Here is an 18,041-nt window from a genome sequence, read left to right on the forward strand (position 1 = left end):
TGTATATTGCACATTCTAAATGGACTGATTAACAAAATACGTTTATACATAAGTTACTACCGTTTACATAAATTTATTTTAACAGCTTGTGCGTTAGGTGCTTTAGTAAACATGACAACTCTCTTCAGAGACTATTTCACAGAATATGAAAGTATGAACTTTCACCCACAGATGACATACACAAACCCATGAATATAAAAAAAGCCCCCAAAAAGTCTTTAAAAAGAAAATGAATACAGGGACAGAACTTTTATCAACAACCCGTTAGGTTTAAAAAAAAGTTTCAGCAAGAAACAGATTTACAAAATGTAAGAATGAGACATTAACACTACAAAAACCACATAGACTTGATTTTTTAAAATGAAAATGGAGGACTCTGGCATTAGAAATTCAAATCTAGAGTTTGTTTTTAGATTTTCCCCACATACTTTGGCTCATCTGAAGAAGTGGGTTTTACCCACGAAAGCTCACAATAGTATATATGTTAGTCTCTAAGGTGTTACAGGACTACTCTTTTTTTTAAAGTTACACATTTAACATGGCTATCCCTCTGAGCGCCATATACTTTGTTGCAGTCTATAACAAATATATACAATAAAACAACTATTTGTGTATGATAGTTGAAAAAGGAAAATTCCAGTGTTTTTACATCAAAATTGCCTACACTAAAATAATGAAAATTTCAGCATGAATATGAATTCAGCGATAGACGTGAATACTTCAGTCTTTTGTTAACTGTGGGTTCTGCTGGCTGCTGCAGGGAGGATGTCATAGTTTGATTTCCTTCTCCCTCAGAACTAGCTGCATTTCCACTCACTCAGCAGGTAACATTCCACTTCTCCCTCTCAAGCACCAATAAACAGCTCTCCAGAATGAATTCATTCCTAGATGGTCACCCCAAGCTTTATGACTTATTCAGTCCCATCTCTTTCCCCCACTACAACTCCCTCCTTCTTTAAAACTAACATCCAAGTGTTCCTTGTGAGTTCCTTTTACCTCATCCTCCTTCCACTCCCCCCTCTTTTGGGCAAACTTTCAGTTTAACTGCTGTGGCAACAATAGCTTCCACCCCTTTATATTCCCTCTGTAAGCTGCACAAGTGAGTGATGTGACACACCAGTGCCACTTAAATTACTCTGGTTTTCTGGAAATCCTGGAGAGATGTTTAGTGATATTTAAGTGGCTAGGTATAAGGTGCTGAAGAATGGTAGAAGTAAGGAAAATTTTCATGTAGCCAGAAGGATCTTACTGAGTGAGAAGATTAAAATTGTTTCTTTCTATCAATGAAAATGCTTCTTCCAAGCAATAAGTTTTACTTTAAATTAATGTCAATGTTTGTTTTTATACAGACTATAAAGATTCTGAAGTGCATTTCAAAGTACAATTAAATTTTCCTTTTACAAAGTTACCTTCCCTCCAAATCACGGTTGGGTAGAATGTAGTCAATCTTACAAGTGAAAACCCAATTTACCAGTGAGGTTTGAGCTGTGACAACCTCCAACATGAGTACTGTCACTTTCCTATAGTCAATTTCCTTCCCGCATCATAAAAATAATTTCCTTTAGGGGTTAACAGACAGTATGGAGGGAGGGATATAACATGTGTACTTGGGGAGGAGGGGGAAACCATGTACACTGCAAAAAGTGAGCACTTGGGCTGGAAGTAGTTTAGGAATTTTGCTGTTTTGGTCAGTTGGGGGCAAAGACAAAGGGAATGTGGGGAAAGGCAGCCTGTGCATATTCTGCCTTAACACTCAAATGGCTGAAGATGTTGCATTATTCATTAACAACACACTATTTATCTTACTAGTTGTAAGCACAGAGATTGTTATAAGAAAAGGAAAACAAGCATATTTATATAGGGAATAAGATAGCTCAAAACAAGAGGGTGAACATAAAATTTGAGACTTGGATTAGGTCTGTGGCATCCAACACATTAGCCACATGTAGCTATTTGGCTAGTTGAGTGTGGCTAGTTTGCTATAGCAGTAGCCGCTATAGCGGCTACTTGCTTTAGAACTGGTTGGACACCAAGGTATTAGCTCATTCCAAGACATAATCAGTGCTGGTGACATAACATGAACATTTTAGCGCTGGAAGGCAAGATTTCCTCCCTCTTAAGACATTAATTTCCCTCTCATTAGTAAAGCTGTACATAAAGTATCAAGAGATGAAAACATTGGAAACATCTGTCAGATACACATTAAAAAAGAAAACACAAAGGTAGGTAAGTAAATTCTGAAGCCTATCCATTATATATCTTCTTATAGTGTCCTTGTAATGAAAGGAGAATGGATAGGTAGTGTTTTCTTACAGATCACTTTCTAGGGGACTGAAAGAGATGAAGGAGATGGAAATGACAAGAAGAAATATTGAGATTTCTTTATATATATGAAAATGTACATTGCTGTTCTTACTGTCTAGAGCCTAGTTCATCCCAATACAGAATAAATACAGCAGTGCTAAAATTTAACACACCGGTTACATTTTCAAAAGGCATTCACTTTATTTTCCTTGAAAGGCAATCACACTTTTTACAAAGCTTAAAAACCTAAAAGTTTAGAAAGCCACAGCAATGAAGTATTTCATGGTGTTAAAAGACAAAGTACTACCCCTGAGATTCAAACGTTAAAGCTTTCTCCACAGCCACATGTTCCTTTGATGTTTGGGTTATTGAAGACGAATTCACTAGACAGTTTGTCTTCTACATAGTCCATTTCAGTTCCTAGTAGTGTCAGCTGTGCTTTCTTTTCAATAAACACTCGGACTCCTTCAAGGTGATAAAAACAAAACAATTATTATGTAATCTGACAAAGGTCTTCTACTTTTCTTGTGTTACAACACAATCTGTTAGAGAACTAGGATATAAAATGAAGCTAAAACCAGAAGTCTGTCAATGTAACTATTATTGCATTTTCTTGCTTCTTTGAGGATAACTCCTTCATCCTTTTCTTGCTTTTGCTACGAGGGAGGGAAGAGCTGGGCTCAATGCCAGACCCAGCTGCTGGGGACGGGAGAGGGGAGGCAAGGCCAATCTCCCCCCAGGCCTGGCTCTTAGCGCCCCACCTCCAGCTACAGCCAGCCAGGCCTCTCAGCTCCCCCCCCATGTCCTCCTCCCGTCGCAGCCAGCCCCAGCCCCCCTCTCTGATAGCAACTCTTGCTCCATGTCTCCCCTCTTTCTTTGCGGTCCAGTCACAGTCCTGGCCTCTCGGCGCCCCCCACGTTCTCCTTCAGCCACAGCCAGCCCTGGCCTCTCTGCTCCCTCACCCCCACCCACTGGTTGCAGCCAGCCCCAACCTCCTGGGTTCCCCACCCCTTTCCTGGTCACAGCTAGCCCCAACCTCCTGGGTCCCCCACCCCTTTCCTGGTCACAGCTAGCCCCAACCTCCTGGGTCCCCCACCCCTTTCCTGGTCACAGCTAGCCCCAGCCTCCCCACCCTCCCACCCCAATCGCAGCTCTGGCCCCTTGCCTCTCCCCACCCCTGCCCACTGCAGCCAGCCCCAGCCTCTTGGCTCCTGTCCAGCAGCTGGAGGAGGGCCAAGGGGCAGCAGGGGGAGGGCAATAGCTCCTCATCACTGTATTCATACCCCAACACTCCCAGACCCAGCAGGTAACCACCACTTCTGGCTGCCTCGGGCCAGGGCCGGGAGTGCTCGAACTGCCACCCCAGCCTCAACCTCTCCCACTCCTTCCCCCACAAGATTAATGTGCCAGCGCCGACTTCCTAGGGTGGGAGGAGGAGGAGAAAGCCCAGAGACTCACCCCAGTGTGGAACCTCAGAGCTTTCTCCTCTCCCCTGCAGGACATCAGTGCTGGCCAGAGTGCTCCAGGCAGTGGTTCCCCGCTGGGCCTCCGAGTGTTGGGGCTCTGAGCACAGTGAGGCACCACTACCATTGCCACCACCCCCGGCCCTCCTGCAGGGAGGCGGAATCTGCTCAGGCCAGACCGCCAGATGGCTTTGCCATCCCTGGACCATTTCTGGGGCCAGGAGGCTGTGCAAGGGCAGAGCATGTGGGATGCCAGAGTGACGTGATGATATCACTCTGTCATCCCGCAGGAAATAAATTATTTATATATATACACATACATATATAATTTATTTATTTATTGTCCTTTATAGTAAGTCAATATGACTGTATAGAGGAAGAAATAAACACAGAACCAATAATAATAAAGCCAAGAAAGGAATCTATTAGTTTAACTGGGTAACTACACTGGGCCAGAGCAGCACAGGCCAAAATAGGGCCAGTGAATTGAGACCCCCCACAGCCATGGTAGTAGTTGGGTGACAGTACCCCATGATCACAGTACCCCACAGCTGTGATGGGGCCCTAAATTAAAATGCTTAACTGCTATTGTTTAACTGTTTATAAACACCCTTCGTTTATCTAATATATAAAGGAGAATGTTTGTAAGTTTATGTGCTAATATGGACACTAAGAGCTACCGCAACCAAACTTAGCATGGGATAACCGTTCATCCAGGAGAAGGTTTTAAGGTAATTTTGGACCCGTTCGGGCCCGTGCTCAAGCTGTAAAAATCAAAAAGTAACCCACCTTGCTGCACGGGCTGCTCCACCCACCCTACGTCCTGTGCCCGCCGCCCTGCCCACCCTAGGTCCCGTGCCCGCCACCTGTGGCCCCCAGCACCATCTGGGATTCTTCCCCTTCCACTCGCGAGGTTACATAAGCGACCCTCTTTCTTTCCTCCTCCCCCCCCGGCACACAGTGCCCCAACCCACACACGCACAACGGCTCGGGCATCTGCCCTGCCCCGTGGCACCTGCAGCCCCGGGCGCAAGCTGGGGCGCCCCTCCCATGTGTAACCTCCCCTCCACCTGGGATCGCACTGCCCCCCCCATCCAGGGATGATGTGGACCTATATTTTAATCCCTATAGAAATAAGTGCAACTTTTCTACCATTCAAAAAAAGATAATGGACTACTGTTTTCCTACATTTTGCTCCTCCAGTTTCCTGAGCAACGCTGGGTAACTCCAGCTAGTATCAACATAAGCCACAGATTTAGCGATCCTAGGAGCCTGGAGCCTCCAAACTCAGCCAAAAGTAATAGGCTGTGCTGGCAAGGAAGTGCTTGTGAGCAGAGCCTGCTGAGGAGGTGCTCCATCAAGCAGCCTACACAAAGAGGATTCTATGCTGCCCAAGCCTGAACGCAAAGCGGTCACTCAGACACCAGATGGAAACACTGCTTCCCAGCCCTGGAGAATTACAACCCACAGTACTGCCTGGATATATGTTGGAGAGGAAAAAGGATGCAGTTTGTCCCCTCTGTGCCAGCAATATTTAATTTAGTCCAGGAAGTTTTATCAAGTGGGTACTTTTACAACAGAATCTCAAGTGACAGCAACAGCAATTCCTACTAGGTATCCAAGGATTTCTCTCATTAACTTCACGTAGCTAGTACATTCTAGCCTGTCTCTTTTCTATATTATATTTTGGAAGTTTTATAATCAAGTTATCCCACACCTGTCCCCACCTTTTATTGCTTCAAATAGATAAGAACAAATAAAGACTCACCATCTTGAACTACTTCTTCATCAGAGTCACCTTTTGTTTTTGTATAGTCTAATTTGTATGAAAGTCCATTACATCCCCTAGTACGGACTCCAACTTTTACACCTACCTGAAATAGAAAAGTTGTATGAAATATAAAAGTATTAGTATGCCAGCACAATTAGAAACTCTGAACAAATTAATACACTAGCTACTGGTCAATGCTTTTCCTTTAGCATCAAGGGTTAAAATTAGGATCAATTTGTTTTTAGGAAACAAGAGCCAAAATGTTTTGGTTTTTTTTCGGTAGTAGCTAGAAAAGAAAGTCAGAACTTTTAAAATATAAAATGCACAATACTTACTCAAACTGAAGCCTTGCTCCTATGCACTACACTGGAACAATTTAATCCTCTAATTCTCAACTAGTGGCAGGAATAGTGGTGAAAATAAGGGCAGAGCAGCTGCATTTCTACCATCATATTCTCAGGGTTATCCTGAACCCTATCTATACAACTTCCATTCTACTTTTGCTATCACATGCAGTTGTGCAACAGTGGCAAGTTACACATATAAGTTTTCCTACTGTGAAGAAAGACCTACAATCTGTTAAAAAAGTACTCCAATATAATTCACTAGTAAAACTGTTGGCACCCTTGTAGGGGTTTGGTCTTATAAGCAATTGGGATGAGAAAATCTTGCCTCAAAGCGAAATAGTTTTATAAACTTCAGATGAGACACTTGATGTTTACAAAGTACTGTCAGTCCACTCACAAACTTGAACATTCACTCTCCACAGAAAGAAACCCAGTTCTAGGGCTTAATGTGATGCACGTTAAACAGCTGACAATAATATACAGTAAACTTCCGATAATACAGCACCTTTAGGACCCAGGGGGTGTTGGATTATCAAATATGCTGGACTATTGGAAGGCGGGGGGCTATGAGGAGTCTGGGGTGGGGTGGGGAATGCCACCCCAGACTCCTCATTGCCCCCCCCCCCCTTCCGATAGTCTGGCTCTGCCCCAGGCATCCCCAATTCAGCCGCTGCTGGTCAGTTTCAGCAGTGGCTGAATCGGGGACACCTGGGGCAAAGCATTTGGGGTGCTGCCGGGTTGGTCCCGCAGCTCCGAGGGGCAGCGCTATGGGACCAACTCGGCAGCACCCCAGCTGCTCTGCCCCTGGCTTCCCCGATTCAGATACTGGTCAGTTTCAGTAGCGGCTGAATCGGGGAAGCCGGGCGCAGACCAGCTCCAATTGTCCGGCAGCCGGAGCACTTCCCAGGTTCCTGATGGTGCCGGACCATCAGGAGTGCCGGAGTATTGGATGCCGGACCAATGGAGTTTTACTATAACAGGAGTTCTGGATATGCATCAAAGGAGATTTCATCCAAATAAAATGACACAGGTTTATTATGTGGAGGTTAACTTCAGTTACCTCAATTGAAAATTAGCAAAACAATAGGGTTAATATGTCTACTCTTGCAAGGAGTGCCAGGGATCCATTAGTGTCCCATGAAGGGCAGGACCCTGTGTTTGAAACAGTTCATCCAACTAATTCATCCAAAAAGATGACACTTTTGACAGGACAATTCCCATTAGCAACATCTCAGGGCACTGGACAGTATTGACTCAGAAGACTAGCTATTGCTTAGTTCAGTGTTTCCCAAACTATGGGCCGCGGCCTGATACCGGGCCGTGGGAAAAAAATACTGGGCCTCAGCATGGCTGCCAGAGTGTTCTGGGCTTCCGGACTGCCCGTGCAGCGCTGGGTTCCCCAAGCCCTCAGCCAGGCTGGGAGGATGCAGCCGTATGTTTCAGGCTCCCGGCAGATGCATAGTGAGGGTTACCAGGTGAGCTCTTATTGCTGGCTGTGGAGGGGTAGAGGGGGGGTTGGATATGGTCCGCAGGGAAGCAGAGTCGGGGCAGTGGAGCTGCCCGGGAAAGATAGGGAGGTGAACAGGCTGGAGGAAGCATGGCTGGCTTGGGGGGGGGGGGGGGGGGGGGAAGAGAGGAGAGAAGGAGCAGTGGGGCTGGCCATGGGAGATCGCGGGGGTGGGGGGGAACCGGCTGGCAGAAGTAGGGCTGGCCGGGGGGTTGGGGGGAAGGCGGGCAGGGGCAGTGAGGCTGGCTGGGGGAGATCACGGGGCTGGCTGGGGAACTGGCCAGCGGAAGCAGGGCTGGCAGGAGCAGCAGGGCTTGCCAGGAGAGATCGGGAGAGAATCGGCTGGTGGGGACAGTGGAGCTGGCCCAGGGCGGTGGAGGGGTGGGAGGGGGGAGACAATCGGCCAGCGGGGAGCTGGACAGTTCAGGGCGCACGCAGATCCTGAATAAAAATTTAAAAGCAGTGCCTTTTAAATATTCCCACTGCTGACAGTGAGGTTTAAAGGCACTACAATGTGTCAAAAAGGAGAGAACCTGGTGCATTCACCATCCGGAATAAGAATATCGATAAAAAATTCCAAAGATGGTGTCAGCTTTCTGAAAATAAATGAGCCCCTTTTCAATACACAATGTGCCGGTGCAGAGTTTTATTGGATTACAGTCCATTTTTCCAATCCATATTCCATTAACTTGCTGGTAAAAATGTTGTGGGTGACCGTATCAAAAGCTTTGCTAAAGGTGGCCCAGGGGGCTTTGGGAGGACCAAAACCAACCTATTTGCATATTTGTCAGTTGCTTAATGAATATGCAAATGAATGTTACCAGTCCTCCAAAAGCTCTTGAATGGATTTACTGGTCCCCATGTCAAAAAGTTTGGGATCCCCTGTCTTAGTCAATCTCCAATGCTACTGTAAGAAGTATCTAGAAGTGCAACCAATCACTAGCATGATCATGCAACCTCTCAGATCTTGGAAGGGTACCAAATATGACTTCAGTGTTCCAAATTCTCTCACCTACCTCTCATCCCCCCATATAAATCATAGAACAAGATCTTCTGTGCACATGCCACTATGAGTTGCAGGCCAACAATTACTTCTCCCCATTGGAGGAGCAATTTAAACAATTTACATAGTGCTAGCAAGTCTGAAGCTGAGCCATATGCAGTTATATTTTCATAATCAGTGAAGAGAACCTCTATTTCACAGAATATTAATAAATTACAGGGATAGGAATTTTCATTAGCCATATTACCACTCCGCCTTTACAACTGAGACTTTCCTGTTTTTAATATCTGCTCAACTTTGACCCAGCAAGCCATATTGATTCCTGATTCAGTCAGTCAATATATTCCAATACATAGATCAGACCAAAAGAACATCCACAAACAACAGCTGAGGAATAGTTAACAGGGACACATGGACCAGAAAAAACTCTTTAAACTGACACTGTCTATTCCAAAGAGCCATATGGTACCTTACTCATGACATCTTTACTATACAAAAATAAGTAAGGGAGGGAAGGAAATAATTCGTATAATTATTGTGTTGGACAATGTTAATGGCTGCCACCACAAAGAACTTTAATTTATGAGAAATCCAAACCTTGTAAAAAGTGATTGTTATGTAACAAGTAAATGTCCCCAAATTCAATAGTAGCTGAAAACAAGAGAACTATCATCCAAGGCAACAGTCATATGACAGTCAATCAGAAGTTAAACCATGCAGGCTGAGGCTCCTTGGGACTACAGGTTGAAGGTGTTGGATTAGAAAGGTTCAAGACCTGACCAGAGCCAAATCAGAGAATTTTCAGATTCACAGGAGGTCAATATTATCTAGCAGCACTACCAATACTTCCACTGCTTAATGGGCTCTTAGAAGACATTTAGGGATAATTTAGTACTAAACAATAGCACGGAACACTAAGGCCAGGTCTACAGTAGGGGGCAATGCCAAACTAAGGTACGCAACTCCAGCTACATGAACAGCACAGCAGGAGTGGATGTACCTTAGTTTGAGTTACTGTGGCGTCTCTACTGTGGGAAGTCGATGGGAGACACTTTCCCATCAACTCCCTATATGCTTTTCAATCGGGTGGAATATTGGAGTTGATAGGAGCACAATCAGCAGTCGAGTTAATAAGTCTTTACCAGACCCGCTAAACCAACCCCTGGGAGATTGATGTCTGCAGTGTCGATCTCCCAGTAAGTGCAGACGAGGCCTGAGAGCCAGGATTGGTGGCTGTAAACAAACTTTATAGGGCCACAGGAAATGCTGCCACACTCATGAGAAGTGGACATCCAGCTAACTAAAATCATGCCAGACCACGGATATTACCAGATTAGAGAGCAGCAACTAGAGAGACTAGACAGTTTCAATCTGTAGTTACAAACACAGGCAGAAGGGGATTGACTAGTTATAGCTGTGTATGAGATAAACAGAAAGGCAGCAGAAAGTGAGAGTAGTAGTCATGCGCCCTGGTAAGATAAGAGAAAGACTTTCTTTTGTGGCACATCAACTGCTCCAGACACAAATATTGATCACTGAGTAAAGAAAACACCTACTATTGGGTTTTTGCTATATTCTGAGAAACAGGACTTTGGTTTATTTACCGGAATGTACACAAAGAAATTCCTGACTAGTAGCATCAATTTCTCCTCCTATTGGAAACAATCTGGCAAGGCCCCAAGGCTAACTCTCAGGCCAGAAGGGGTAATAATATGAGGATATAACTTAAAATAATCTACTTTAAGAAATTCAAAAGTTTTATGAAACTATTTAAAGAATACTGTCACATCAATAGCTAGAAATCTCTTGCCACAGTAGGAAACCATTACTTTACTAGTATCAATACATCAGACTAATTTGGTCAAAGTGGTACAATGGACACACTTAAAAATCTTGTCAAGTCTTTAAGGAATGCATTCTGGAGTTTGTTCTCTCAAAGGTTATGATAGTTGATTTTTCATTACAGTGATGTTTCCCCTCAACATTTGATTTTTTTATATGAAAACAACTTGTTGGTTAAATGTGTTTATTAAAAAATAAAGGAAAATTTCAGGTTTATATGGTATCTATAGTAACTGTTTCAAGCTGCATTGTTTTCCAATGATCACAAAAATTGCACAGAGCAGCTACTAGCATAGTAATAAGTAAGAGCACTCTTTATAAGGTACAATTAAAAATATTACAATATTACCAGAATGTCTTCCATTTGTACTTACATGCTCAGGTTTATCTTTAAGAAGCTGTTTTATCTTCTCTACAGCTGAAGGAGTCTGAAAAATAAAGAGATTTCATTGATGTTTTGTTATCTACCAGCCCTGTGCTCTTGGGGAGCCAGGGAGTGACACTGTTGGAAAACCATCGCCCTCCCCCAGGCCTCTGCTATAATCACAGACAAAGCAAGGAAAAGGCAGGGGAAGACCCACCTAAACTGCTTCAGACAAGGGTGATAGAATTAAGGAAACACCCCAGCCTCATCTGCATTGAAGACAGCTACAGTTCATCTTCAAATTTGATACAATCAACTCAGGATTAAACAAAGACTGTGAATGGCTAGCTAACTACAAAAGCAGCTTCCCCTCTCTTGGTATTCACACCTCCAGATCAGCTATTAGAAGTGGGCCTCATTCTCCCTGATTGGATCCACCTCCTCATCTCTAGCCTGATTCTGGCCTGCATATTTATACCTGCTTCTGAAAATTTCCACCACATCAGTGGTCTCCAACCTTTTTACACCCAAGATCACTTTTAAAATCTCAGAACAGGCGAAGATCTACCGCCCCGCCCCTTCCTTGAAGCCCCGCCTTCTCTATTCTCTTCCTGTCCATCACTTGCTATCCCCAGCCCTTACTTACACATTCTGATAAACAGTTAATTTTTAAATGATGCCATATATAAAATTAAAATCACGTGTTTATAGTTATGAAATAAACGGTCTGTTTTTTATTCATGCTATTTAAATCTAAAATGAAGCATTTATAGTTATACATTTTGTGGGGACAGAGTTCTGCAGCTGGCAGCAGAGGAGAGGAAACAGTGTGCTGGGAGGGCAGAGGACAGGGTTCTGCAGCAAGGGTCAGAGTTCCAGTGGGGACAGAGTTCGGGGAGTGGGGACGGGAATGGGGACAGAGTTCTGTAGCTGGGGACAGGGGAATGGGGACAGTTCTGTAGCTGGGGACAGGGGAATGGGGACAGAGTTTGGAGAGTGGGGACAGAGTTCTGTAGATGCGGACAGGGGAGTGGGGTCTGGGAAGCGGGGAGTGCGGACAGGGGGCGGGGTGCCAGTCGCAGCAGAGAGTCCCCTGCATCTGCCTCCTCCCAGGACTGTCCTCCCTCCCCCCCCAGAGGGAAGCCAGCACGTGCCTCCTCCAGGCCCGACTCCTCACTCCACCCCCGCAGTGCAGGGAAACCCCGCGCGTGCCTGCCCCGTGGCCAACCCCTCCCATCCCCTGCGGCGGGGCCAAACCCCCGCGGGAGCCTGCCCCAGGGCCAAACCCCCTCTCCCGCAGTGCGGCCAACCCCCACGGGCACCTGCCCCAGGGACAAATCCCCCTCCCACAGCGAGGCCCGACCCCTCCCCCCCCCCATTTCCCCTCCCTTCCCCTCCCGCAGCACGGCCAACTCCCGTGGATGCCTGCCCCGGGGCCAAGCCGCCTCTCCTGCAGCGGGGCCAAACCCCCACGGGAGCCTCCCCAGGCCAAACTCTGGGGCTGACCCCTGCTCTTGCAGCGCAGGAAAATCCCTGCGCTCAACTCACCCCTCCCAGGGAAACCGCTGGACTTCTCTTCTGGAGCCAACGCCCCCTCCCCCAGCACATGGCAGAGCTGTAGGAGGGGAGCAGCCTGCGCACTTCCAGAGCCCCCAGAAGAAGTGACACGGGCTTCACCCAGGACTTCCGTCCACACCGTGGGAAGCTGGCACTACACTAGAGGTAGGTAGTGGGGCTTCCATGGGTGGGGAGTAAATGGGAGGTGGGGGTGCCCGAACGCCTTGCGATCGACTGGTCAAGGCCTCGCAATCAACTACGGGTTAGTGACCACGGCACTACATGCATGTGACGAAGTGGGTGTTTACCCATGAAAGCTTATGCTCCAACACTTCGGTTAGTCTATAAGGTACCATAGGACTCCTCGCCACAGATAGAATTATTAACTTTTCCACAGCCCCATAAGAGTTACCCTGATAAATGAACCTACCCCAGAATATTGGGCAAATCTGGTAACAGTTTCCCTGTCGAAAAATGTTAAAAGCTTTGAAGAATGTTCAGTCTTTTACTGCTTCTATCTTCTACCGCAAATAAAAGCTCAGTGCAGTTCCTGCTTCACAGCTGTCAACTTTTCAGTTCAGCTTCTCTTCCCATACCTTGGAAGTTCACCTTTTGCACCAGTGTCACCAGCAACAGTACAAAATAGCTTTTCACCTTTTGCGTGTTGTACTTGCAAACCGTAATCAACACCCTGAATTGCATAATTTTTGTTTTTCTTATGTAAACTCAAATAATTAATCTGGTTAATGCACATGAGGATTTAACAAAAAAAGCAATGTTTTATAAATTAATTTGACTAAAAGCTGAAAACAAATGTAAATGGGAACAAAAAACCCCTGTTCCCCAAAAGACTATACATGTATAAGTAGTGACTATATCACAGGAGGTTTGGGACTAAAATTTAGATTATCTTCATTTTCAAGTTCCGTATTTATCAGAAAGTAAGAAGCTTCTTGAGAAGTTTGCCGTAAGATTTTTTTTAATGTTTGTAAAAATATACTGCAACATTGTGCGAGTGCACAAAAACCAGAAAACATTAGTTTGCCTTCATTACCCACTCCGAGTAAAATGTTGGGGGTAATTAAACAGATTGTGGGATTATGAGAATTTTTAAATTTTCAGTTTATGATAATAAAATATTTTTTCCTGTGTTATTGAACTATGATATTTAATCTGGCAGTGCTTTCAGGAGAAGCCAGTCGGACTCTGGCTCTGCAGAAAGCAATCTTTCCAAGGTCTAGGAGCCACAGAACTGGCTTTAGGGAGAAAAAAAAAAAAAAACTATCAAATAAGTCTACCTTATATACCTGAAAATTTCCCAATGTTCAATCACCAGGGAAAACACAGGAATTCTCCTATCAAAGAACAAATATATCTAGTACAACAGCATGTCTCCCATAGTGAAGATTTGCAGCTAATGCAAAAGAAAATATAAACTTTCATAAATGGTATAAATCTACCATAAGAAAGCCAACACTGTAGAATGCAATCTCTCATGTATCAACAGTGAGCAGGAAACACCTACAGTGAATAGGAGGCAGCTTCTACAGAAGTTTTCATATAAAAAAAAAAATCTAAGTCACTGTTAGGGATATTAGATATTGTTTAATTGAATAATCAGGTAACCACACCAAATTTTAGTAGTCACACAATTATTCGATGGTCCCCAGGTGCAGGGCTGGCAGCCAGTGCACTCCGGCTCCACTACTGGGGAGCCCCTTGCCATCCTGCACTGCTGCCTCTGACAGACACAGCAGCGTGGGGCGGCAACTGCCTCTGTCCATGTGGAGGACCACGCAAGCTCCCAGCAGACAGAGCAGCCTTTTCCATGGCAAGCCCAGACCTGCTGCAGGCAGAGGCTACACGCGTATCCCACCTGCAACCTCGCCTCCCCTCTGCCTCTGATATAGAGCTGGTGCTTGTGGGGAGGGTGTAGATGGCCACAGAAATCTGGCTTAAAAGCCAGCTTCCTGCATGTACTGTCCCCTACCTGCCCCTCTTGCCCTTTACGTTGCTGCCTTTCTATCTGATACAGAGGCACAAAGGGAGAGGGAGTGCATATAGTCGTTAGGATTAACCAATATGCACAGGCTTATCAGTTAATCGTTTACATGACTATATGCTAACTAAAATCCCTAGTAAAGGTACTTTATGATGCAGTTTTCCTATTGAATCTAATAAAACCACCAAGTAAGACTCATCTCTCAAACTTAGCGCACAGCCCAAGCAAGCAGATCAATACACTGAGGAATTTAAACCATTTTGTCTCTTGGTTTTGAGAAGTAAAGCTATTATCTCTGTGATCTATGACATTTTAAACAATTCCTTCCAAGCCTGTCCCCTAAATTTCATAGCTGTAAGCACTTACAAGTGCATACAGAGATAAGGCTTTGGCTAGTTTTTCAAGGTTAATCTCTACCACCGAAGGGAAATGTCTTGACCCAAGCTGAATATCAGTATATGTAGTCCTTTGGTTTCATATTATACTCTTGCCAGATAACTATCACAGATAACCACTAGAATTTTTGTCTTTTATAGTTTTTTTTTTAATTAAAAAGGATACTTAAGGTTATGAGTGCAAGATAATTAATGCTATGGATAAAACTCCAAGCCACTCTCCACACAAAAAGGCAAGCTTCCTTTAAGAGAATGCCAGCTATCTCCAGAAACACGTAACATTAACAACCTGCCTGAGAACATAATCTTGCCACTATAGGTCACCTCTCCACCTGCCATCATTATAGCATTGCTGCCTACCTCAAAATGACTACAAGACAACTTACAACACAGAAATCCATCCTAAACATGTTGCTCAAGTCACTCATTTCATCCTCACTCACAGCAGCTTCACATTTAACAACACACACTTTGTTCAAATCATGGAAACAAAAATTGGTACTAGGATGGCTCTCCAATAAGTCAAACTCTGCATGGACCACTTTGAAGAATTTCTAGAAAATTGAATTTTCTAGAAATTCTTCAATCAGAGAATCAGATATCACCATGAAAAAAGAGACACCCATATACTGGGGGGAAGAGGGGGGCAAGGAGGAGGGAAGCGGGGGGGGGGGGCAAGGGCCCTGCTTGGATACAGACCCTCCCCTCCCACCAAACAAGCCCACTAATAGCACACTGCTACGATCCCACACTTGAACTCCTAGGAGGTAGCAAAAAATTGTAATTCATATTTGATGGGCACCCCACCCTGAAACAAATATTCCCCCAAATCTTTTGGCCTTCAAATAGCCACCAAGTCTCACCAAGTTAGGCATCAAAAGAAAGCACCACACAGACCAGAGCACACCAACTGAAAATAGCATAAGAGCCTGCCACAACAAGAGGCAAAAATATTACTGCTGATGAGGATCAATTACACGCCTGCTCCCAAACACACCTTTCAGGATTCACGGAACTATACGTTTATTACAACAAGTAGTGTACATCCTTGTATGCTCCAACAACATTGATGAAACCAGTCAAACAATCACTATACTCTTGAATGGACTCAGATAGAAAAAAAATGATAAGACAAAACACCTCACCCTTAGATGAACATTTTCCACTTTCAATATCAACAAAACTTGCATAACATCTTGGAGACAAGCCTTGGAATTTAAATTCTTAACTAGACATCAGAAACTATGATTTCAATGTGGACATTGTTGTAATGAGCCATAAAACCAAACTGTAACATATCCTCACTGCCTGCTCAACTTACCTACCTACTTCCAATTTCTTCTGCACACCAATCTAACCCACAAACAACTTCATTTCAAGTGACCTCTTCTGTTCTGCCATATGCTTAATCTGTCTCAACTTTAATTTAGCTCATACACACTGATTTCCGTCCTCAGATATGAAGGGCTTTGTGCAGCTCAAATGTTGTACCTTCGAAACACCAACTGACATTAATTTAATTTTTTTTTTAAAAGTCTCACCTACATTCTCACTCCCATGGGCTGTCATTTAACATTAAAAAAAAATTAAGGCAATTTAAAATTGTTTTTGAAAGCACTTGTATTTCATCTTCTCTTTTTGGAAACTCTAATTATATATTTATTTTTAGAGATTAAATACTAATTCACAAGTGTCCAGTTATAAGTACGGTATTACTAATCAAGTACCCTCAATAATAGCACGTGGCAAGTAAGTTCTACATGTCATTTAATAATCATGCTCCTTTAACTGATTTTTGAGGGCTAAACTTTACATTTAATTATCTACATACAATTATCTACCTGTTTTAGAATGGATTTGTTTGTTTGGGATAGGAGTTTTTTTGTTGCTTTTTTTGACTAAGAGGTTGAGAGTCAATGTTCAATGTTGCTATTTTTATTACATTAGTCAATGTTTCTTGCTTAACAACAAGTTTCCAAGGAAGCCTTGAAGTGGCTGGTGGACCTACAATTGTGTTTATGCAATGTTGCTGCAGACCCCATACATGAGAGAGACCAAATGGGCAACTGGAAGCATGATTATATCCTAACTTTGCTGTTTTTGTTTTTTTATCTATCAAGTGCAACCCTATGTACTGGGAAGGGAAGGATATATGACAAAAATGAAAAAGACAGCTTGTTGTTATTCTTCTTCTTACTCTTCGTTTCTAAAGGCAGTACTCCTAGATAGCCCTTATATCAGAAGTCCCCTCATTTGCAAGAGTGCAAGGTCATTTCAGTGCCCTTCTCAGAGCCTTATTTCTGCATTTCAGATGATGACATGACATACACATCTATTGTGACATGACATCAAAAGAAAAAAAAGCAACTCATGGCCATAAGCATAAATCTTATCTTTTAATAGTTTATATATATTTTACACACACACACACACACAATCTCTCTCTCTCCCCTTCCCCCCATGTACAAATGCAAACAGTCTGCATATAGTTGAATGAGGGCCTTAGCAACACACAGAGAGAAAGTACCCATCACGAAAAGTGCCATGTAACCTAGAGGCCACTTTAGAGGTACATTTGTACTAGGAAATCATAGATTTAAAAAAATATATATTGACTGAACTTTTTGAAGATGGATAGAGAGATATGCAGAGCTGATCTGTGCTAACATTGATATAGTTGATTTATCAGGATCACAGCTCTTCCCTATGCAAAATATACAAATGCTCTCGTTAACGTATTTTAGTATCTCTCCCACAGCACGGGTGACTTCCCTGTATGGATGAGTAGGCGGCATCAGCTAGAGATTCCTGAACGGGATAGAACAATTGTGCCAACACCAGCCACTCAAAATAATGAGTGAATCTTAACTCACTTAAATCTTAACTCACAAGATTGGTTTGAAATTTGAAGCTTGTGCATGAATTACACAGGGCCCTTTTCGTGTGCACGATGGATCCTGAGCCCTTCCCTTCAAGCTCCGCTGCACAATACGCGAGGTGACAGCTCCCTTACGGGGCAGCGAAAGCCAGGAGACTCGCGTATCCTCCTGGCTCCAGCAGCCGGGGCTTTGCCAAACGCACCGAACCCTGGGCAGTCGGCGACCCTGGGGAACAGCCCGGGCTGGCAGGGACGCGACCGTTTACTCCCGCGCGGCAGGAGACCCCGCCGGGACCCCGGCACCGCCCCCCGGGCTACAGCTCAGCGCCGGCCGGAGCGGCTCTTCCCCCGCCAGGCGCGGCCGGGCAGCCACCGCCCGAGCCCCGGCTCCCCCCACCCCGCGGCTAACGCAGCCCCCGCGGGACTGACCAGAGTGAGCGCGGCCCGGCTGGCCTGGATCTTCCTCTTGCTCACGGCCCGGACCGTGGCTCTGACGACCGAGGAGGCCATCGCGCCCCTCAGCCCCGCCCGCGCCCCTTGTCCATGGGCCCGGGCACTGGCGCGCTACTGCGCCGCTCGCGTCATGGCGGCCGGAGTGTGATGTCATC

The 18,041-nt window shown here is 44.7% G+C and overlaps 1 protein-coding gene across 1 annotated transcript; it reads right to left on the reverse strand.

Moving 5' to 3' along the window:
* Positions 1-57: 57 nt before the first annotated feature.
* On the reverse strand, positions 58-18,040 carry LOC102446889 (iron-sulfur cluster assembly 1 homolog, mitochondrial). Its single transcript, XM_075931795.1, has 4 exons — positions 17,863-18,040; positions 10,612-10,665; positions 5,536-5,641; positions 58-2,769 (listed from the first exon to the last, which is right to left on the reverse strand). The coding sequence occupies exons 1-4, from the start codon at positions 17,941-17,943 to the stop codon at positions 2,621-2,623; spliced, it is 390 nt and encodes a 129-aa protein (XP_075787910.1). The 5' UTR covers positions 17,944-18,040; the 3' UTR covers positions 58-2,620.
* Position 18,041: the final 1 nt, after the last annotated feature.

Source organism: Pelodiscus sinensis, chromosome 6, assembly GCF_049634645.1.
Source record: "Pelodiscus sinensis isolate JC-2024 chromosome 6, ASM4963464v1, whole genome shotgun sequence".
Classification (NCBI taxonomy): domain Eukaryota; kingdom Metazoa; phylum Chordata; order Testudines; family Trionychidae; genus Pelodiscus; species Pelodiscus sinensis.